The sequence below is a fragment of the Oryctolagus cuniculus genome, chromosome 11 (genome assembly GCF_964237555.1).
Source record: "Oryctolagus cuniculus chromosome 11, mOryCun1.1, whole genome shotgun sequence".
NCBI classification, from domain to species: Eukaryota; Metazoa; Chordata; class Mammalia; order Lagomorpha; family Leporidae; genus Oryctolagus; species Oryctolagus cuniculus.
This window is the reverse complement of record NC_091442.1, coordinates 114,642,433-114,663,523: the sequence shown is the minus strand read 5'-3', so window position 1 is coordinate 114,663,523 and position 21,091 is coordinate 114,642,433. Positions and strand designations below refer to the sequence as shown.

General features: G+C 66.7%; 3 protein-coding genes across 3 annotated transcripts; all 3 read right to left on the bottom strand.

Moving 5' to 3' along the window:
• Positions 1-2,534: 2,534 nt before the first annotated feature.
• On the bottom strand, positions 2,535-4,540 carry GALR3 (galanin receptor 3). The gene is made up of 2 exons (XM_070052917.1): positions 4,051-4,540; positions 2,535-3,426 (listed from the first exon to the last, which is right to left on the bottom strand). The coding sequence occupies exons 1-2, from the start codon at positions 4,407-4,409 to the stop codon at positions 2,661-2,663; spliced, it is 1,125 nt and encodes a 374-aa protein (XP_069909018.1). The 5' UTR covers positions 4,410-4,540; the 3' UTR covers positions 2,535-2,660.
• A 3,340-nt stretch (positions 4,541-7,880) lies between these two features.
• On the bottom strand, positions 7,881-13,353 carry GCAT (glycine C-acetyltransferase). The gene is made up of 9 exons (XM_070052916.1): positions 13,106-13,353; positions 11,892-12,022; positions 10,281-10,382; positions 9,731-9,877; positions 9,155-9,309; positions 8,988-9,070; positions 8,694-8,865; positions 8,335-8,456; positions 7,881-8,105 (listed from the first exon to the last, which is right to left on the bottom strand). The coding sequence occupies exons 1-9, from the start codon at positions 13,299-13,301 to the stop codon at positions 7,954-7,956; spliced, it is 1,260 nt and encodes a 419-aa protein (XP_069909017.1). The 5' UTR covers positions 13,302-13,353; the 3' UTR covers positions 7,881-7,953.
• A 276-nt stretch (positions 13,354-13,629) lies between these two features.
• Positions 13,630-15,456, bottom strand: H1-0 (H1.0 linker histone). The gene has a single exon (XM_002723528.5). The coding sequence runs from the start codon at positions 15,449-15,451 to the stop codon at positions 14,687-14,689; it is 765 nt and encodes a 254-aa protein (XP_002723574.4). The 5' UTR covers positions 15,452-15,456; the 3' UTR covers positions 13,630-14,686.
• Between the last annotated feature and the right edge of the window lie 5,635 nt (positions 15,457-21,091).

The window sequence follows — 21,091 nt, the reverse complement described above, 5'->3', positions numbered from 1 at the left end:
CACAGTCCCTGGAACTTCCGTCTTCCCCGCCTGCAGGAGAATCCTGTACCCAGCAGGTGCTCAGCTCCAAGATGCAGTCCCTCTCCAAGGGGTTTGCACACCCAGGCAGGCCAGGGGGCTGGAGAACCCCCACCTCCTCCAACCAAAAAGGGCCCCTTCCCGGGACACGCGGGCTGCTGCGAGCTCAGCTCTCAACGTGGCAGGGAGCTCAGATCGGGTGGGTTCTCCCGGGCCCAGGGATGTCTGAGTCAGGGTTCACCGAGCCTCTGCACCAGCCCCAGGTGCCTACTTTGGGTTCTGCTGGACACACAGCTCTCTCCTAAGCCAAGCAAACCCAGAGGAGCTCAGGAGCCAGCCCAAGGCCAGCAGCAGTCCTCACGCCTCCTGCCATTCACAGCAAAAAGCATTTCCCAGGCAAGACCAGCCTTCGCTGGCTTTCCTCACTGGACGGCCCATCACTGGGCCCCAGACTTCCGGCCTGGCCCCTCCCTCCAGGTCTCTGAAGCAACCCTGCGGCCCTCACCGCACCCGGGGAGGCCTCTCCCCTCCCGGACACCTCCCCCTGCAGGCGGCGGTCCCCACTGCCAGCTGATCTCACCCACCCACCCTTGGGAGTCCCTGCCAACACTTCCTTCTCCCGGCCCCAGGCCGGTGCTGCAGCGCGCATGTCCAAGCCTTCTCCGGAAAACGTGTGTGACCTGTTACCTCTGGGGTTCCCACTTGGGTGGCCCAGCAAGGCAGGAGCTTCGCTAAACCCGCCACACCATTTCAGCAACGTGGGTGCTCTGGTTAGGGCCCCGCCCCCTGGCGCTGTCCTTCCCTGCTTTGGTTTGCAGGGCAGGGCCCCCGGCTGGACTCACGGCCGCTCTGTCAGCTCCCCAAGCCAGCTGAGGGCAGGCACTTGAGTGTTTTAGGGATAAAGGAAGAAAAGGCTCGGGTCTGTGCTCCCCACCCCGCACCCCTGTCCTCACGTATCCGGTGGCTGCGCAGTGGCAGGTGGAGCTGGCCTCCAATGGCCTCTGCGTCTCTCTAGCAGGCTTCACGGCCAGAGGGAGGGACTTCAGCAACGGGGGGCCTCAGAGCCCCTGTCAGGGCCCTAGGGCGCTACAGTTGCCCCCTACCATTGGCGAAGCCCCAGGCCATTGTGGAGGGGCCCCCCAGCCTGGGGTCTCACACAGGCTGTCTGGCTCTGCCACTTGCTGGCTGGGGGAGCTGGTCTCCCTGCAGCCTAGCGGGGGGTGCGGGCCTGTGCTGTGCCCTGGTCACCGCCTCCTGCGGTCACTCTACCTCTGGGTCTGTGGCAGGTGGCAGGCAGCAAGGTGGACGGGGCAGCTGCCTCCTGCCAGAGAGGGGCCTCCCGCAGGGCGCCCCGGCAGCAGAGTGGCAGGAGGATGCTGGGGGCGTGCAGGCTGCAAGGCCAGGAGCTAATAAACAGTATTGATGTGTGGGGAGGGAGGCAGGTGTGTAGCTCTGAAACCATGGAGGCGGATTCATTGGTTAATTAGTGGATTTCCACAGCCACAGACTTCCCCAGCTGGGTGGGAGGGAGGGAGGGAGGAGACCACAGAGCAGCCACCGGGAGGCCAGCTGGGCTCAGGCGGCAGCGGCTGCGTGCCCTTTCTGGGCTGTGGGGGTAATGAGAAGCGCGGGGTCCGGGGAGACCTGACCGCACCTGCCAGCCCGCGCACTGGGACGGAACTCCGCAGCAAGGCGGCTGGGGACTCCCTAAGTGTCCTACAGGACCCACTCAGGCAGGGGGAGCTGCAGGTTTGGACAAGGAAAGCAGGAAGAACCAGGGAAAACTGTGGGAACCATGGAAACGGCCAGGTGGAGAAGGAGTGGAAGTTTAGCCACGGGTGGGGCAGGCCCTTGGCCCGGTGCTCAAGCGGGTGCTTGAGACGCCTGCATCCCGGGTCAGTGGCTGGTGCGCAGCGCAGCCATGCGCGTCACTCCAGCTTCTTGCCTGTGAGCATCCTGGGAGGCAATGGGCGGTGGCTCGGGTGGGTGGGTCCCAGTGGGCCACAGGCAAGATCTGGGTCCTGGCTCCCAGCTTCAGTATGGCCTGGTGCTTGGCCCAGGCAAGCATTCTGGGAATGAGCTAGCACATGGAAGATCTGTCTCTCCCTCGGCACACACACACACACACACACACACACACACGACAGCCAAGGGTTTGAATCCAACCTCTGTTTGATCCTTGATTCCTACATTTGTAAAACGGGGCCAACCATATCCACTTTGCAAACCTCCGGCTGTGGTTAAGGAAGCCAGCACCATGGGAGACACACACAGTAAGCGCTTAATGAAGATTTTCTATATTAGCTGCTGGTATTGCATCACTTAGGGACAGGACTTGGGGCCGAGAGGAGGCTTGGAGACGGGGTGGAGGAGGCCGAGGGCTTAGACGGAGCCCACGGAGAAGGATGCTGGGCACAGACCGCCTCCTGCTAGCCGGGCTGTGGGCGGACCTCCCGGCAGCACTGCTGGGGGAGGGGGCTGACCCCTCCGGGCAGCACTGCTGGGGGCGGGGCTGACCGGTTCCTCTGTGGAATCAGCGAGCTCCTGGCGTTGGCCCCATCCTCCTGGCTCAGGGGCACCCTGCCCTTGGGGAAAGGGACAGACAGACAGACATCCAGCAGGGTCCAGGCGGGCCAGGTTTATTACGGTCCCGCGGCCGGCAGGGCCCGTCCAGGCTCTCCTCCTCGGGCAAGCTCTCCGTCCCAGCCGCCGCCCGCCCGCAGCCTCCCGCGAGGCCGGGCGTCCCCGGGGCAGCCGGCCGGGTCCAAGGACGCGGGGCGGACGCGACGGAGGGCGCGGCGGGCGCCCGGCGCGCAGCGGGAGCGGTGGCGGCGGCGGCGGGGGCCGCAGGGCCAGAGGCGGCGGAGGCGAGCGCGGAAGTGGCGCGAGGCGAGCGCGTAGACGAGCGGGTTGAGGCAGGAGTTGGCGTAGGCGAGGCAGTGCGAGGCGAGGCGGCAGGCGTAGGTGGCCGGGCTGAAGGCGAAGCGGCCGTACCAGAAGCAGAGGATGAGCGCGTGGTGCGGGCCCCAGCAGAGCGCGTAGAGCGCGGCCACGGCCAGCATGGCACGCCCCGCGCGGCCCGTGGCTCGCCGCCGCGCCTCGGCCGCTGCGCCCGCCGGGCCCACGGCGGCCCACAGGAAGCGCAGCGTGCGCCCGTAGGCCAGGCTCACCACGGCCACCGGCAGCAGGTAGCCGGCGGCGAAGGTGGCCACGTCCAGGGCGCGCCGGCGCGCGTCCTCCCAGGCGGGCACGCAGAGCTCGAGCGCGCCGTAGCGCACCGTGCCGTAGTAGCTGAGGTAGGGCGCCGAGAAGAGCGCCGCCAGCAGCCACACGAGCCCCACGGCGGCGCGGGCGTTGCGCGGCGTGCGCAGGGCGCGCGAGCGCAGCGGGTGCCGCACGGCCAGGTACCTGCGGGTGGGCAGCGGGCGCCGGGGTCAGCGCGGCGGCGGGAGGGAGGCGGCCTCGGCGCCGTCCGCACCCACCTCCCCGCGCAGATCTGTGGCCCGGAGGGACCTTGAGTTCCTCGTGGGAAGAATGCGGTTGTTGGGAGGGCTACGGGCGCTAAACGCGGAAAGTGCCTGCAGCAGTGGGTGGCCCCAGCGGGGGCTGAGTCGCTGTTAGGTGTCCATGGACTCATTTTACAAGGGGGTCACAGGAGGCTCAGAGAGAAGTGACTTGTCCTGCCAAGGTCAGGGGCTAGGGAGCGAGCGGGGTGGAGCCAGGGGAGCGGTGTGAGCATGGCCTAGCTCCCTCCTAGGTGGAACAGCTGCCCCGGGCCGGCCCTGTGCTGGCACTTGAAACACAGACGTGTCCTCTGGAACATTCCAGTGGGGGGGAGGGGGGCAGGATAGTCTCCCAGGAGTGCCCTGCCAGTGCCCCCAAGGCTGGTTTCAGGGGCCACAGGGTTCTCCTTCCTTCCCTCCCACCTCCCATTTGGGCACCCCACCACCACCGCCACCATTCTCTCCTTGCTAAGGCCAATGCCAACCTGTCCTCCCGTTCCTCCCGGGCGGGGCCCCAGGCACAGCGCACCTGTCCACCGAGACTGCGGCCAGGGTGAAGCTGCTGGCGTACATAGTGAGGTAGATGAGCAGGTGCACGGCCTTACAGACCAGGGCCCCAAAGAGCCAGGCGTCCAGCGTGTAGATGGTGGCCTGGAAGGGCACGCAGCACAAGATGAAGCAGAGGTCGGCCACCGCCAGGTTGAGAATGAACAGATCCGTGGTGCTGCCCGGCTCCTGCCAAGCGCTCGGGCCGGGCTGCAGCAGCACCGCCAGCACCAGCCCGTTGCCCACCGTGCCTAGGAGGAAGATGAGGGCGAAGACCACGGGCACCGCCACGGCCCCCGCGCTGCCTGGGCTCTCCAGCGAAATGTTCTGGGCATCAGCCATGTCCCCATCAGACGGGCACCTGGGAAAGAGAAACTGGAGTCCTCAAGCAGGGGCCGCTGGCCCCCCCCAGCCTGGGCCTGGCCCGGTGTCCTGGGCAGGAATCTCAGGGGAGGAGGGGGGCAGTGCCGTGTCATCCCTGAGCCCTTCCTGCTGTGTGCATGGGTGGATGGGGTGCCGTGCCTCAGTGTCCCAGGGAACGCCACATAACCCAGGGTGTGGGGGCTGCTTGGGTCATTGTTGGGCGTCTTCAACCCATGAGGCCCAGTGGGGGGAAGACACGGCAGCTGGGGGGAGGGGCGGCTCCAACCCCAGCAGCTGGTTTGTTCTCCCCAATTCTCACTGGGGACCCAAGCTCAGGGGAGACCCTTAGGCGCTGGGGCCAGGACTTTCTCTGGATACCAGCCGCGGCCTCAGCAAAAACACGGTGACATCCCTGAGTCACCGCGGAGCCCAGATCAGTGAGATGCCCGCGATGGCAAAGCTGGGGAAGCTCCTGGCACAAACGTGGGCCGACTGAGGCCCACGGAGGGTGGACACATGGAGTGGCAGGTCGGGGGCTGCCGCCTTGCTGGCATCCTGACGCCTGGGCGGGAGGGCTGGTGTGTGAGACTGTAACAGGTGACAACTCCGACAACCGCGTGTGTGTGTGCGCACGTGTGTGCTCTGAAAACCCGCAGGTGTGTGCACGTGTGCACTGTGCCATTCCCCCCCCCCAGCCCCACCCCACTGGCTACCTGTGGATCTGCCTGCCTGCCTGCCTGCCTGGGACTCCTGAGAAGAAAGGCAGTATCTGCCCCCTCCCCGGCACCCAGCATGCAGCGACCCCCGAAGCCCAGGACGGGCAACACCTACCTCAGCCCCGGGTGGGCGCTGGGCCCCCGCTGGATCCCCTGGGGACTGCCAGGCTGGGGCTGCCTCCTGGCTCAGCACTTCTCCCCGCCCCGCCGCCCTGCTGAGCAGCCTCGGGCACTCCCGCCGAGTGGCCAGCGGCCACCTCCTCCTCGGCCCCTGATATCCCCCGGGTGGCATGCTCTTCTGCCGGGCTCCTCTCTGCCTCTCGGCGTGGCCGCTGCCCAGCTGCCCATCCTTCTGCAGGCAGCAACCCATTGATCGCGCTCACGGAGATTGGCTTTGTGGTTAACCCCTCCGTGCCCGGAGTCCAGCTCACTCCTGCTGTCCGCAGAGCCCGCGGCCCTCCCTGGCGACCCTGCCCCTGTCCTCCCCAAGCAAGGTTGCAATCCAAGTTTAGAAAGGACTCCTGGCCTTGCATGGGGCTTCCTGAGCTGGGAAACCAGGATTTGAGCCCCCCTTTTTGCAGTTGTCATGGAGAAACTGCTCTCTGAGACCCATCTCCCCCCTTAGCTTACCCCAAGGCCTTAGTAGAGCTAACCTACGCAGAGCTGGCTTTGTGGGAGGGCACAGGGAGCTAGCGCAGCTTCTAGAACGTGGACGGGGCCTACACATTTCATTTTGTACGAGTTTATTACGGCTGGGGGTGGAAAGCCTGGACAGAGTTGGGGGGGTGGAGGAGGCCATGAGGGGCAGACTAGGCAGACTGGGGAGTGTGGGGGGGCGGGCACAGTGAGGGCAAAAGGCAGTCTGCAGTGAGTGGAGTAGGGGGCAGAGAGCTAGGGCCAGGTTGCGGGGTCCTACAAGCTGGGAGCGCAGGACAGGGAGGACCGATGGAGGCACCATGCATTCGAGGCCCTGCAGCTGGCGAAGAGACCCCTCAGAACTGGCCTGGCACCACCCACGGTGGGAAGTGCAGGGCAGCAGAGACCCCCGAAGCTGTCAGGGGTCAGGCCCAGCCTCTCCGGACCTGCACCCAGGGGAATGGCAGGGCTGGAGGAGTGCAGCCCAGCCCCAGGGGTGCTGACTCCTGGACAGAGAACCCCAACCACCATGTGCCACAGCAGCGCACCCCAGGACTCCCAGAAGCCTGGGCAGCACCGACTGCGGGGGCCTGAGTCCCAGAGAGGGCGAGGAAGCCCCTCCTCCTGGCTCCAGGGTGGGCTCTGGTGGACCCGGGGTGGACAGCCCGCCGTCGCTGGCAGGACCAAGCTGATCCACAGTGGGGTGGGCAGCAGCGCTCACGGAGAGGGCGGCGCGGGGCAGGCTGGACCTCGCCGCCACCTCCTCCTCCCCTGCTCACTCTGCTGCCCCTGGAGGCGGCGGCCTCGAACCCCAGCGAGACATGGAGGACGAGGACATGCGGCTGATTCGCGGCCGGCTCTCGGGCTCGCGCGGCTCTACCGGCGACTGCCACTGTGCGCCCCGCGCAACCGCTGCATCTGCTGGGCGCCGCCTACGGCTGGCGGCTGAGAAGCCGGCGGCCCCGGGCGGGCGCAGCCGGGCACGCTGAGCTGAGAGCGTGCGGACGGCGTGGAGCGCTCCCGCGGCCGCCTGGCCCAGGAAGCGGCGGCGCCCCTGGCTGGTGGACCTCGCCTTGTGCAGCCTCACGTCGGCCTGTGTGGCCCTAGGCCCAGCGTTCTGGCCCTGCCGGGTGCTCCTGGCCGCCGGGCGGGACCTGCCAGACCACGCACACCAAGCTGCTGGCCTGGCATTGCCGGGCTGAGCCCCTGCCTGGCCCTGCCGTGGCCAACCCGCCGGGCTGCCTCCCCTCGGGGCCCCACACGCCCACGGGCCACACAGTCAGGCTCCTCCGGATCGCGGGCCTAGGATTCCCAGAATCCCAGTCTTAAAATCGTGAGGATGGGGCCCAGAGCTCGCCCCAGGACGTCCCGGCAGAGGGGCGGGCGCAGAGGCAGGGCGCCAGTGCCGCGGGCCTGGTTTCCGGTGAGGATTTTTCCTCCTCTGCCCCACTGCAAGCACACGATGGCCTCGCCAAGGCCACATCGCGCTGCCGGAGCTGCGGTGACTCAGAACCCACTGCCCGCCCCGACCCGCACGGGCCCCGCCCCCCGCCGCAGGAACCAGGGGCGGCGACCGCGGGCAGGGGCTGGCAGCTCCGCCGCCAATGAGGAGCCGCGAGCCCCGTGGGCGGTGAGAGGGATGGGCCCTGGCCAGCAGCAAGCCCGCCCTCCAGGTCTGGCCTGGAGGGGCGGGGTCTGGGCTCGCTGCACCCCCTGGTGGCTGCTCGGCAGGCCCCAAGCCCGGGAATGAGCGTTGAGGGGAGGGCCCCAGATCTCTGGCTTTACCGTGGGGGAAACCGAGGCACACTCAGGGACTTGCCCAAGGCCCCATGGACGCGCACGGGGTGGGGTGGGGGGGGGCTCCAGACCAACAGGGGCTCTGCACTGGGGAGCCACAGTCTTTTCCCTGCTCCTTCGCAGCCGCGGGGGGCGGGGGCGTTCCCCAAGGACTCAGGGCTGCAGATGGGGGTGGTGGCTGGGGAAGGCGCGGGTCTCCCAGGTGTGAGCGCTCGTCCTCAGGAGCCCCCCACCCCACGAGCCCCAGCTCCTGCCCGCTTCCGGCCAGGGCTGCTCAGCAGGAATGAAAGACCAACGCGTGGGCGGTTTGCACAGCCTTGTTTCACAGCCCGTGGGCCTCCCTCTGGCCTGCCCCGCCGCTCCAGCACTCGGGGTCAGGGCAGCGCCCCGTGCAGCCGCCCCACCTCCACGAAGGCCTCCACGCAGCGGTCAATGTCCTCCTCGCTGTGCACGGCTGAGATCTGCACCCGGATCCGGGCCTTGCCCTTGGGGACCACAGGGTAGCTGAACCCGATGACGAAGATGCCTGGGAGGCGAGAGAGCAGGGCACATGGGAGCCAGAGGGGCTTGGGGGTGCGACACGCTGCCCCTCCTTTCCTGAGGCCTGCAGAGGGCCAGGGAGCTGCTCTGGGCTTCCTCGTGGCCCGGGGCTGACAAGCTTGGGGACACGCTCGGTGTGAGAGGTGGGGGGGGGGGCGTTCCGTCTAACGGCCCACCCTTCAGCCCCACCGGCAGTCTTGGTCCTAGCCCCTCACCTCTCTTCAGCATGTCATCGGCCATGCGAGAGGCCAGCCGGGCGTCACCCAGCATCACGGGGCAGATGGGGTGACTGGCTCCCGAGACGGTGAAGCCGGCAGCCTGCATCTTGCTGCGGAACCTGGGGACACAGTTGGGGTCAGGCAGCTGGGGCAGGGAGCGGGTGCACCTGTTCCCGACAGGAAGCGGCAAGAGGGATGGACTCTCAGAGGTGGCCGGGGAGCCAGGCAGAACCGGAAAGCAGTGGGAAGATGGACAAGGGGGAGACACAGGACACAGGAGGGGACGGGGCCGCGGAACCAGCAGGCTCTCGGCTCGGCTCCCACCCGGCTGGCCTCATCCCCGCCGGGAGCCACACCGCTGGGTCTTGGCAGCCATCGACTGGACGATGGTGCTGCTGTCCATGAGCAGGTCCAGGGCCTTGGAGGCACAGCCGACGACAGCAGGGGGCAGGCTGTTGGAGAAGAGGTAGGGCCGCGCGCGCTGCCGCAAGAGGGACACCAGCGGCCCAGGTCCTGTTGTGTAGCCCCCTGAGAACAAGAGAGAGGCAGCGAGGGCGTGGTCAGCAGCCGGAGGCCGGCCCAAGCCCCTCCGGAGGGTGTGGCCGGTGCTGCCCTCTTCCCTGCCGCCTCCCCGAGAGCCCTGCAGGCACCTGCTGCTCCGCCCAGCGCCTTCCCCAGCGTGGAGTTGATGATGGTGACCTGGTCCATCACGCCCAGCAGCTCATCCGTGCCCCTGCAAAGGAGGCCACCGCTGCTGCCACTGACTGCCCACCGCCCGCAGGAGCCACCCCCGGCTGCAGGTGCCACGTTCTCCCACCGTCCTGTGGGCCCCAGGAAGCCCGTGGCGTGGCATTCGTCCACGAAGACCAGGGCGCCGTATCGCGAGGCGAGGCGGCAGATCTCCTGCAGGGGCGCGATGTCGCCATCCATGGAGAAGGCCCCGTCCGTGGCCACCAGGCGCAGCCGATGCTTCTGCAGGGGAGGTGTGAGCAGGTGGCAGGTGGCGTCCCTGCCCTTCGGGCGGCCCGGGGCTCTGACAGCCTGCCCAGAGCCCAGCACAGAGGTGGGCACACAGACTCCACCACACTGTGCCTCTGAGCCGTCCTCTCCAAGGGCCGTCTGGATGGACACTTAGCCCTGGGCAAGGAGGAAGTCTCACCGTCTTGTAAGGTCCCAGAGGGCAGGCTGAGGCTAGGTCCAGCTGCACCCCCACCCACGTGCACCTAGAGGGCACTCGCCAAACTCAAGGCAGCACACAGCAAAGGGATACAGCCCTGGTTCTGGGTTCTAGGTCTGGTCTTTGCGGCCTCAAACTCTCGGACTGCGGTGCAGTTGGCTTCTGCAAGCCTCACTTCCCCCACCAGGGGGAGCCTGAGGGAGGGCCCAGCCCCACCTGGGCCTCCTGCAGTTTGGCCTCCAGGTCGGCCACGTCCAGGTGGCGATAGCGGTACTTGTGGGCCTTGCACAGGCGGATGCCATCGATGATGGAGGCATGGTTCAGCTCGTCCGACAGGACCGCGTCCTCAGGGGTCAGCAGTGCCTGGAGGGAAGTGGTCAGGGCAGCGCCATCATCCAAACACCACGGGGTCTCCTTCCTCTGGAGCCCCCAAGTCAAAATCCCACTGCGGGCCGGGGTGGTCCTCTGGGTAGGGAGGCGAGGTGGCCTCTGCCTCGGGCTGCATCCGCAGGGCCCCAGTACTGGCCCTAAGGAGGACAGGTGACCACAGGCCTGGGGAGTCACATACCCCTGCCTTCCAGCTGACGGAAATGGCCTCTCAAATGCTCGGGAAGTTGAGCTCCCTGCAAGCCCCAGGATTCCTCCTGGAGCACCCGCCTGGCCCAAGCTTGACCTCCACAAGAAAGGGGCCCTGGAGCCTCTGGACACGGCACCGGCATCCTGCCAGGTCCTCCCGGCTGCCCCTCCCCCCGCAGCCTCCACGCACCTCGAAGAGGCCGGCGTTGGCATCAAAGCAGCTGGGGTAGAGGATGGCGTCTTCCCGCTGGTGGAAGCGGGCTAGCTTTGCTTCCAGGTTCTTGTGGATGCTCTGGAGGAGGTGAGACGGGGTGGGGTGTTCATGCCCACGTGGGACACGTCCTGGAGGCACAAACGCACGAAGCCAGAGCCGGCGGGAGCGGGGCAGCCGCGCGCAGGGAGGCGCCGGGGACTCGCTGGCGCCCCCTCCTGGTGGAGCTCTGCTTCGTCGTGGGGTGCCGGCGCGGTGAGGGGCAGGGTGGGGACAAGGACTACGGAAGCGTGGCTGCTTCGTGGGGGCCTGTCAGTCTCAGATTCGAGAGGGTCCTGCTGGAGTGCCCGGGTGAGGCCGGCGCCCTGCCTCTGCCGCGCATCTCACCCTCTTCTGAGAGGACAACGTAACGAGGCTCAGGGGCGTGCACTCTTGAGCCCGGCCACCCAGCTTCGGGCCCGCCGTGCGGGCTGTGGGGTCGACCTCCGTGTACCCAGTAACAGCGATGAGAATCGCACCTATCGGCGCAGCAGGTAAAGCCGCTGCCTGCGGCTGCAGCAGCCCGTATGGGCACGGGTTCAGGTCCTGGCTGCTCCACTTCCAATCCAGCTCCCTGGGAAAGCAGTGGAACATGGCCCAAGTGCCTGGGCCCCTGCACCCGTGTGGGAGACCCGGAAGAAGCTCCCGGCTCCTGGCTTGGGCTTGGCCCAGCCCTGGCTGCTGCGGCCATCTGGAAGACCTCTCCCTGCCTCTCCACCTATCACGTAGGATTGTTGAGGATTCATACGTTCATAAAGGCAGAGAAACAGAGACTGACATCTGACATCCATGGTTTCACTCCACAAACGCCCGCAATGGCCAAGGCTGGGCCAGACCAAAGCCAGGAACCCAGAACTTAATCTGGCTCTCCCACATGGATGTTGGGGACCCAAGTCCTTGAGGCTCCCACGGGTGCATCAGCAGAAAGCTGGGATGGGAAGCAGACCCAGGAGCCACCCAGGCCCTCTGATAGGGGATGCGGGGTCTTAACGCCTGCCCCAATACCCATAATGTTCCTAAAAGAGTACTCGGGCGAATAGCAAGTATTACAGGAGTCTCGTGTTTTACTTACAGAAATCACTTTGTAACATTTACGAAATAAGTAGCAACACCTACAGAGAGCTCCCCAGGCCCTATGGGAGCGTTTTTTTTTTTTTACAGGTATTAACTCATAATCTGTAATGATCCTAGTAAGTGCTGTTAGTCCCATGCTCCCAATGAAGGTGCTGAGACACACGGGGTTAAGGCGCTCGCCCACAGCGACAGAGCCAGTGACCGGGAGCGTGGGAACCGAGCCCCGGTGCGACAGCTCCGGAACCTTCCACCTCAATCCCGCCTCAAGAGAGACAGGTGCGAAGAAGCCTGTTTTGCAGGTGGGATTTCAGACGCTCAGAAAGGCAGAGTTTCTGGCTCAAGGCTTTTCAGCCAGAGAGGCCAGCGCTCAGCCTCTGCACGGGGCAGCTCTGGGGCTAACAGAGAACCAGGGGCGGGGGACGAGCTGAGCTGGTTACACCTGTCTGCGGGTCGTGCCTGGACCCCCACCCCAGGTACCTGTGTCCCACAGATGAAGCGCACGGAGCTCAGGCCGGCTCCAAACTCCTGCAGAGCCTGCAGGCCGGCCTGGATCACCTCAGGGTGGCTGCTCAGGCCCAGGTAGTTGTTGGCACAGAAGTTGAGGATCCCTGAGGTGGGGGAGAGAGGGACTCAGCAGGCCTGAGCGAGGGTCACACCAGGCCCCGGGACACAGCAATCTGGGTTCATCCCCAAGGAGGCAGCAACACGCAGCAGGATCCACGCCGGGCCAGGGGCCGGGGACGACAGGTGCGGGAGCGCGGGAGTGGGGAAAGGGTGGGCTCTGGGTGCCATCCCCCCGGGACTCTGAATCGTTCTCCCCGAGCAGGAAGCCGGCCCTGGCCACAGGCTCCTCCTGTCCCTGACGGCCACCGCTTCTCCCAGACCCCAGGAGGGGACCTGGCTGCCTGGTGCCGAGCCCCATCCCCCGGGGGGGCTGCCTCTCCTATGAAGCCCCAGGCAACCCCCGCTGACCTGCCGACCCCCGCTGACCTGCCGAGGCCCCGAAGGCTCCCAAGCCTGGGCCAAGCAAAACCGGTTTGCTAAGGCCATCCTCTGCCCTGCTCCAAGTTTCCACTGCACAGCTGTGCACACGAGTGCCAAGGACCCCGTGCCTGCTTCCTGGACGGCAGGCAGCTCTGTGGGCCTGGCGATAAGCGGCACCCAGCCGGGGCCTGGCACAAGAAAGCCGGGTGCTGACCGCTGGGCAGAAAGAAGCCAGGGAGCCCTGGTGGAGCCGCTTCCTCCTGGGATTTCTGCAGCGGCCCTGGAACCCTGCCGCCTGTCACTGTGGCCGGGAACCTGGCCACCCGCACGTCTGAGCCCCAGCCCCCTCCTTGCCCCTCCTCGGTCCAGATCAGGAGTCCCTGTGGCAGCACCTGCGGGCTTCCCGGAGGTGGCATGGTGGGGGCCAGCTGGTGTCTCTCTCACGTTCTCCCGAAACTGTGTCACCCCAGTCCTGCCTCTGCGCCCAAAAGCCCAAATCACCTCCCTCTATCGAAACAGGTTTAACCAGGTTCAGCAAACCCCGGGAAGCCCTAATTAGTGCGCGCTCGCGAGACTGGACGGGGCCAGGGGCTGGGAAGGCAGGTGCCGCCCCGCTCCAGCCTGCCCCCGAAACCTCCACCGCGGAGCCGCCCCGAAGCCCCTGGAGCTGCCCGCCGGGTCCACCGGCTCCCGGGAGGCGCGGTTACCTCCGGAGACGCCGTCCACGTGGATGTGCGGACCCTGCCGCGAGGTGATGACCCGCTCGCTCTTCCAGGTGCCGGCCCCGCGAATCCCCTCCAGCTCCCCCTCCAGGATCCCGCGCAGCTGGGCCAGCGCGGAGTGCGCGCGGCGGCCGCCGGCGGCCCCGGAGAGCGCCCCGCGCCACGCGCCGCAGGCCCACATCGTCCCCACGTCGCCGTCGCCGCCGCCGCCGCCGCGTGATGCGTGGGGGCCGGGCCCTGCCGGCCAATGGGAGCGAGGGGCCCCCAAGGGGCGGGGTGGAGGCGGACCGAGCTGTAAGGAGACTGGGGGAGGGGAGGGCCCAGCGCAGCAGCCCCCCGCCCCGTCCCAGGCCCCGCCCCCGGCGCCCCGGGGCAGCGAGCTGCAGCAGGCCCCGGCCGGCCTGCGCCAACCCTGGGGTCACCCCATCCCGCTTCCAGGTGCGGAGGCCCGGAGGACCCCACAGCCGCCCCAGATCTCCTCGTATTCAAAATAAAAGAAGATACACCGCTCAAGTTTTCTCCTTTTTCAATTTTATTTTAAAGTTTTAAAATTACAAAGACAGCAAAATTTTCCGGGCACGAATAACACTTTTTTTTTAAAAAGGTGGTTGGGGAGGGGGCCGCGCCAGTGCGCGGTGTTCCTGTTTTATTCAAGTAGGAGGAGGGGTCTGCACATTTTCTCCCGGCTCCGACAGCCGCGCACACAGACGCGCGCGCAACCGCGCGGCCGAGGGCGGCGTGGCCGTCGGTCCACGCCCCCCGCGACGACTTACGGAACGCGCCGAGTACCAAGTCCGAGGGTGAACTCCGCGGCGGCGGCGGGGCTGCAGCCCAGGCGAGGAGAACGCAGGGGCGAAGCGAAGTCCTCCCGGGACGCGGGCAGTTTCAGCCGGGCACTCCGAGGCACCTGGGTGCGCGCACCCGCAGGAGCCTTCGCCCGAGCCACAGCACGTCCTCTCCCCCGGGCTGGTCCCAGTGTCCCCCGAGCCCCTCCCCGGCCGAGACGATGGGGAGGCCGCGGGGGACAGGGCCCGCGCCCCGCTCGCGCCGGGAGCCCGCAGGCGCACGCCCGGGGTCCTCCTCCTCCTCCTCCCGGCGGTGCGCCGCCGCCCCGTCCTCCGGGCCAAAGGTTCCAAACTCCGCACTGGAGCCCTCGCCGGAGCCACAGCACGGCCCCTCCCCCGGGCTGGTCCCAGTGTCCCCCGAGCCCCTCCCCGGCCGAGACGACGGGGAGCCCGCAGGCGCACGCCCGGGTCCTCCTCCTCCTCCTCCCGGCGGTGCGCCGCCGCCGCGTCCTCGGGGCCAAAGGTTCCAGACTCCGCACGGGAGCCCTCGCCCGCCGGCTCCGCAGGCCTCGCAGTCCCCGGCCCCTGCCTTGCCCGCCCCCGCCCCCGCCCCGCCCCGCCCCTGCACCAGGAGGACTCCGCGCCAGCCGACGAAGCCACATCCCCGTGCAGTCCCGCAGCACGGGGCAGGCCCGCACGGGAGCGGAATCCGAGTCAGAGGGGAAGAGGCAGGGGCGCGGCGCGAGCGCCAGCATCGACAGCAGGCGGGGAGCCGCCCCGCTCACTTCTTCTTGCCCGCCCTCTTGGCGCTGGCCTTGGCCTTGGCCTTGACCGGCTTGGCCTTCTTGGGTTTGGAGGCCTTGACCGGCTTGGCTCGCACGGCCCTGGGCTTTTTGGCTTTCTTGGGCGTGGCAGCCGGCTGCTTCTTGGCTTTCTTGGCCGGGGCAGCCCGGGGCTTCTTGCGGGGGGCCTTGGGGGGCGCCTTCTTGGGCTTGGGCGCCTTCCTCGGCGCGGCCGCCTTCTTGACCGCCTTCTTGGCCTCCTTCCTGAAGGCCACTGCCCTCTTGGGCTCGTCGCCCTTGGCCAGCCGGAAGGAGCCCGAGGCACCTACCCCCTTGGTCTGCTGGAGGGCGCCGGCGGTGACCAGGCGCCTGATGGCCAGCTTGACCTGCGAGTCGGCGTTCTCGCCCACCGAGTAGTGGCTCTTGATGTATTTCTGGATGGACTGGCGCGAGGAGCCGGCGCGGTTCTTCTCGGCCTGGATGGCAGCCACGATCATGTCTGAGTACTTGGGGTGGTCGGCGGACTTCTTGGAGGCCGCCTTGGCCCGCTTGGGCTTGGCCGCGGCGGCCGCCGTGGAGTTGTCGCTCATGCTGGCCGGCCGCGTCCTCCCGTGGGGCCTGCTCTCGGGCCCCTGGCGACGCGGGCACGCCGGGGTCCCGGCACGGCTGGCTGGGCCGGGCTGCGGCTCGCTCCCCGCGCGCCTGCCTCCGCCTCCCGCGCCTCCCTTTTTCCCAGCTCCGCGTCTGGCGCTCGGGCGGCGCATCCGGGTATTTAGCGGCGGCGGGCGGACCGCGGTGAGGACAGGGCTGCTGGCTGCCTGCTCCCGGCCCGGAATGGCGCCGCGCCGCCGCCATCTGTGTTTCTTCCGCCCAGCAAATCCGACCTTTCCCCCCGGCCCGGGCCTTCTTGCTCCCCGCCACCGCCCGGGGCCGCTGCCTCGCTCCCCGGGCTTCCCCGCTGGGCGGCTCAACGGCCTGGCTGCCGCCCCCTGCGCCCGCCACGCGCCCCAAACGGCGCCGAGGACCGCGGGGGCGCCGGCACATTTCCCCTTTGCCGGGGGCTGGCTCTGCGGGGTCGCGGAGCTTCGCTGCGGCAAATCCCCCGTAGGAAAGCTGCCCCCTGGGGCTACCGGGGGCCCGGCTCTCGGCTCGCTGCGGGGTCCCTCAGCCCGGTGGGACGGCTGGAAAGCGACCCCAACTAACACACACCGCCCCGAGCTGGGCGACTCCCAGCCGGGCCGGGCCGGGACAGGGGGGAGGGGTCGCTCCCCCGGGGTCCGGGCACCTCTTCGGGGTCACCCCGCCACCGGGCCCTCCGCACCCCTACCCGCTCTCTGTCCACGGGGGTCCCCAAGGAAAGTTTTCCCTGGCAGAGTTGCAAGGGCACTTTCAAACTTTGTCCCTTCCCCCTCCGCCGTCACCCCTTCCTCCAGCGCGACCCCAGCGAGGACCCCTTTGAGACCCCAGTGCTGCCTGGGTCCCCTGAGAGGGGAAGAGGGGTCTTCCGGGTGGCCGCCTCCCCTCAGACACCCACATATGCCCTAGCGGGAGTTCACTCATATGCCTTCCTCAGCCTGACAGTTTTGGGGTCTCAGAGACAAAGCTCGCTGTCCCCCCGACCCGAGGCCCAGCCTGGGGGGCCCAGTCCCCTCCCAAGGCCTTTGAGAGTAGAGGTAGGGGTGGGGCTGCCCCAGAGCTCCGACCAGAGGGAATCCTGGGGCCCCGTGGGATGGGAATTCCTGAATGCTTTGGGGACTTGTGAAAGGGCGCGCTGAGGGGAGCGGTGGGGGTGTCGCCTTCCTTGGGTTGTGGTTGATTCTTGCACAGTGTGCAGTCGTTCCCGCAGCCGTGGCCGGGACCACCGCCATGTTGCTGGGAAGACGCACCCTCGTTGTTAAAATGCGTGAGTCCTCTGCCATGCGGCTCGGCAGGTACACAGGGGGCGACCAGGGGCGCCACTGTCTGTAGGGAGCCCCAGGGTTCCCACGGACTTGAAGAGGTCCAGAGGCCGGCAGAAGGGACTCCAGAGACCCTGGGACCCTTGGGCTGTGGCGGACCCCCTACTCACGTGCAGGGACCCACTTGGCAGCGCCCTGGGATGCCTGCTCCCTGGGTCCCCTCCCACAACCACTGCTTGTATCCCGAGGCAGAGAGGTCACTGTAATTAACCGGTAGCCCTGGGGTGGGGGAGCTGGTCAGAACCCTAAAGCATCTCTGCTGTGCGCTGGCCCAGGAGCCCGGAGAGGGCTTGGAAGGTTTTGATGGGGGGAGGGGTCCTGCTGGACCGGGGAGGCCCTGAGGCTGAAGCAAACTGATGAGTCCCCCCAACACACTCACTCGGTGGGCGGATTAATCCAAGTGATGGGGGGGGGGGGGCACGGCTTCTGCCCAGGCCTGGCGGGGAGGCAGACGGTCACAAGCCAGGTTAGTTCAGAAGGTCCAGGTCCTCGTTTGGGTGATGTCTGTCAGCTACCCCAGGTGTCGGGATTCGGAAACACAGCATCCCTGTAGGTTGCTTTGCTTATGATCAGAGACAGCGCTGGTTCCCAAAAAGCGGTGGGCGGGGGAGGACGCACCCCAGGAACCAGCCCAGAGACGTCACCTCCCACCGCCCAGCCGCAGCGAAGGCGGCGAGGCTGCAGGAGTCTGTTCTCTGCCGGCGCGCGGGCCCTTTCCACAAAGCGCTCGCTGCCCAGCACCCCGCCCGGCTTTGCCACGGAGGCGGCGGGCTTGGGGGGATGGACGGGGGCGGGGCTCTGGGAGCCCCCCGCCTCCTGCGACCCCCGCCGGCATTTCGTGGTGCTGCCGTCACATCCCGCATCCCCGCCCTGCCCAGCGCCCCGCAGGTCTTTCCCTGGACTGAAGTCAGGAGCGGGGGAGGGGTCGCCCCGGGTCGCGGGGCTTGGACAGGCCCTCTCCCCCGGCTCGGTGGACTGCAAGGGGAGGGGTTTCCTCGCAAGCTGCGCAGTCCGGGGGCGCGGGGTGAGGAAAGCTGCCTCCGCGTTCGCGTGGCCTCGCCTGCGCTCCTTGCGGGGCTGGGGGCTTCCGGACTCCGGCCGGGCCGACCCTCGCCCCGCACACCCGTGCTGCAGCCGGCAGCCGGAACTCCGGCCGCTCGCCTCGCGCGAGGCCCTTTAAAAGCCCGGCAGCCGCGGGGCGCGGGCAGCTGCTCCTGGGAAATGTAGTCCCGGCCCGCGACCCTCCTGCGGCTGGGGCGCCTCCGCCCTGGCCTCCCGGGGCGCGGGCTGCCTCCGGGTTCATGTGAGCGTGCACTGGAGTCCTGCGTGGGAAACCCTAAATCCGTGTGTGTGTGTTTTTTTAAATTTATTTTATGTCAGAATTACAGATCAAGAGAGATTTTCACCCCCTGGTTCACTTCCCCAATGGCCATGAAGGCCGGGACTGGACCGATCCGAAGCCAGGAGCTTCTAGGTCTCCCACGCGGGTGCAGGGGCCTGAGCACTTGGGCCGTCTGCTGCTGCCCTTGGCGCCTTCGCAGGGAGCTGGATGGGAAGTGGAGTCACCGGGACTCGAACCCGTGTCCATATGTGATGCTGGCGCTTCAGACAGCACTGGGCCGCAGTGCTGGCCCGACACTGTGGTCTTCATTCTGGATGTGTGTGTGCCAGCGTTTATTGAGCCCTGGACACCTAACGGCTGCACATTAGGGACCGGAGGCCCAGAGAGGCCTCACGACTCCAGGAGGGCTGACAGTATCAAGCCCTTTCCACGGCCCCACCTGGGTCCTGGGACGCCCTGGGCAGGTGCCATGGGGTGGGCACTGGGACGTGCCAGAAACGGCCCCGACAAGAGAGCTTTGCCACTGTGGAGCGTTCTGGCACAGCGGGTTAAGCCACCACTGTGACACCGGCCTCCCACGTCGGAGTGCTAGTTCGAGGCCCCACTGCTCCGCTTCGGACCTGGCTCTCTGCTGTGGCCCAGGAAAGCAGAGGAAGATGCCCCCACTGCTTGGGCCCCTGCACCCATGTGGGAGACGCGGGTGGAGTTCCAGGCTCCTGACTTCAGCCTGGCCCAGCCCCAGGGGGAGTGAACCAGTGGATGGAAGTACGCATGCTCTCTCTCCTCCCTCTCTCCGTCACTCTGCCCGTCAAATAAGTCTTCAAAAAGAGCGAGTAGTGGCATTGGGGTGGCAAGCAGGGTCAGGTGGAAGGAATATACAAAGGTCTGGCCACTGTGCAGTCCCCAAATGCCCCCAGTGGCTGGGGTCCGCGCTGGCCCGGGCTGACGCCAGGAGCCAGAACGTAACCCAGGTCTCCCTCGTGGGTGGCGGGAGCCCAGGCGCCCCCGCTGGCTCCCAGAATCTGTGTTAGCAGGAAGCTGAAGTCAGGGACCGGAGCCAGGAGTTGAACCCTGGTCCTCTGGTTTGGGAGGTGAGTGTCTTCACTAAGCTAAATGCATGCTCTGAGCTGGGAGGGATACTGAGGCGGCCAGGCCCCCAGGACTCGCTAAAGTGTGGCTGGCGGGTGGGCGAGGGGCCGAGGCAGAGGGGTGGTCCCGAGGCGGCGCTGGCCGGGTCTGACCCCAGGCACCCTTGGGGGAGCGGCCTGTCACCTGCGTCTCCCACGTGGATTGAGACCGAGATGAACTCACTTCCCGGCACTGTCATTGTCTTTGACCACAGGGAAGGAGCTCTTGAGCAGACCTCAAACCTGCCCCTTCCTCAGCCTGGGAGGGAGGGGGGCAAGTGTGGGGCCGGCCCGGGGCGCCCCAGGAGGGGAGAGATCCGGTCCCCTGCCTCCCTGTGCGGGGCCGTGGGGCCAGCTGCCGAATGCCCCGTCGGGGTGGGCAAGGAAGCCACGCAGGTCTCAGGAGAGAACTCACTCTGGGGCAGGGGCTGTGGACGGGAGACCCAGGCTCGGGGCCAGCGCCGTGTGTGGCTTGGGCCGGGGCCGGAAGCCCTGCGGGACGCTCCACTCTGGCGGCAGCATTCCCACTGCGGGCAGCCGGGGCAGACGTCGGGGCAGGACGTGTGAGGGACCCGCGGCGGGCGCCACTGGACCTGCCTCCTTCAAGTGAACCCTGCGATTCTGAGACAATTCTTGAAGAGACCTCTAGAGGGAGACACTGGGCTTCTTACTGACACATGCAGGAGGGTGTGTGTGCGTGTGTGTGCATGTGTGTGTGCGTGTGTGCGTGCATGTGCACACGCATGTGTGTGCACTCCACGTTGTCAGTGAGCAGCAAGGTCAGGTTACGGCGGCTTTTATTTTGCACTGTGTGCACTCCACATTATTTTCATTTTAAAGACAACAGCTTGTATTTCCTTTGTGACCCAGCAGCATACACATAATGAAATGGTGGAATGCAGCCCAGCCTGGGGAGCAGTGGTGTTGCCAGGCTCCGGCCGTCACACACAGGACCACTGCGGTCCTCGCATGGGACGAGGCTGTGGATCCCCTCCGCACAGGGAGTTCCGGTGCATACGGGAGCAAGGGTGAGCGGCCTTGAACAACGTGAGGCTGACTAGGGTTTTTAGAAATGATAATAGTGTTGGCCAGAGTGATGCTAAGATAAGCACCACTTCTCCTGCCCACGGGATCAGGCATTTCATCAAAGTGTGTGTGTGTGTGTGTTTAAGATTTAGTTAACATATTTGAAAGGCAGTGTTGGGGCCAGCGCTGTGGCACAGCGGGTTAAAGCCCCTGTCTGCAGTGCCAGCATCCCATATGGGCGCTGGTTCAAGTCCCGGCTGCTTCACTTCCGAGCCAGCTCTCCGCTGTGGCCTGGAAAGCAGTGGAAGATGGTCCAAGTCCTTGGGCCCCTGCACCCACATGGGAGACCCAGAAAAAGCTCCTGGCTTCAGATCAGCTCAGCTCTGGCTGTTGCAATCATTTAGGGAGTGAACCAGCAGATGGAAGACCTCTCTCTCTGGCTCTACCTCTCTCTGCAACTCTGTCTTTCAAATAAATAAAATAAATCCTTTTTAAAAAAAAAAAGAAAGGCAGTGTCAGAGAGAGGGAGAGACAGAGAAAGATCGTCCATCCTCTGCTTCACTCCCCAGATGGCCTCTACAACCAGGGCTGGGCCAGGCCAAAGTCAGGAACCAGGAGCTCCATCCGGGTCTCCCACGCGGGTGCAGGGGCCCAGGCACCTTGTCCAGCTTCTGCTGCTTTCCCAGGCGCATTAGCAGGGAGCTGGATCAGAAGTGGAGCAGCCGGGACTCGAACCGACAGCGCTTGATAGGGATGCCGGCGTCGCAGGCAGCGGCTTAGCGGACTGTGCCGCAGTGCTGGACACGATCGCTGTGTTTAGATAACGATTTGCCACCGGGCAGCCAGGGCCTTAGATTGTTCAGGCTCAGCCTGGGTCCCGTGATGAGAAAACCACAGGCAAACCCAGACGGAGGGACCTCGGCGGAGCGCGGGGCAACACGGGAGTCGTGA

Excerpts from the sequence above, each read along its gene's own strand:
- GALR3 (XM_070052917.1), bottom strand. The coding sequence starts at position 4,409 with ATGGCTGATGCCCAGAACATTTCGCTGGAGAGCCCAGGCAGCGCGGGG. Across the intron at positions 3,427-4,050 it reads GCCGCAGTCTCGGTGGACAG|GTACCTGGCCGTGCGGCACC; the intron begins GTGCGCTGTGCC and ends GCCCACCCGCAG.
- GCAT (XM_070052916.1), bottom strand. The coding sequence starts at position 13,301 with ATGTGGGCCTGCGGCGCGTGGCGCGGGGCGCTCTCCGGGGCCGCCGGC. Across the intron at positions 9,878-10,280 it reads CCAACGCCGGCCTCTTCGAG|GCACTGCTGACCCCTGAGGA; the intron begins GTGCGTGGAGGC and ends ACTTCCCTCCAG. Across the intron at positions 8,106-8,334 it reads CGATGACATGCTGAAGAGAG|GCATCTTCGTCATCGGGTTC; the intron begins GTGAGGGGCTAG and ends CTCGCCTCCCAG.
- H1-0 (XM_002723528.5), bottom strand. The coding sequence starts at position 15,451 with ATGCGCCGCCCGAGCGCCAGACGCGGAGCTGGGAAAAAGGGAGGCGCG.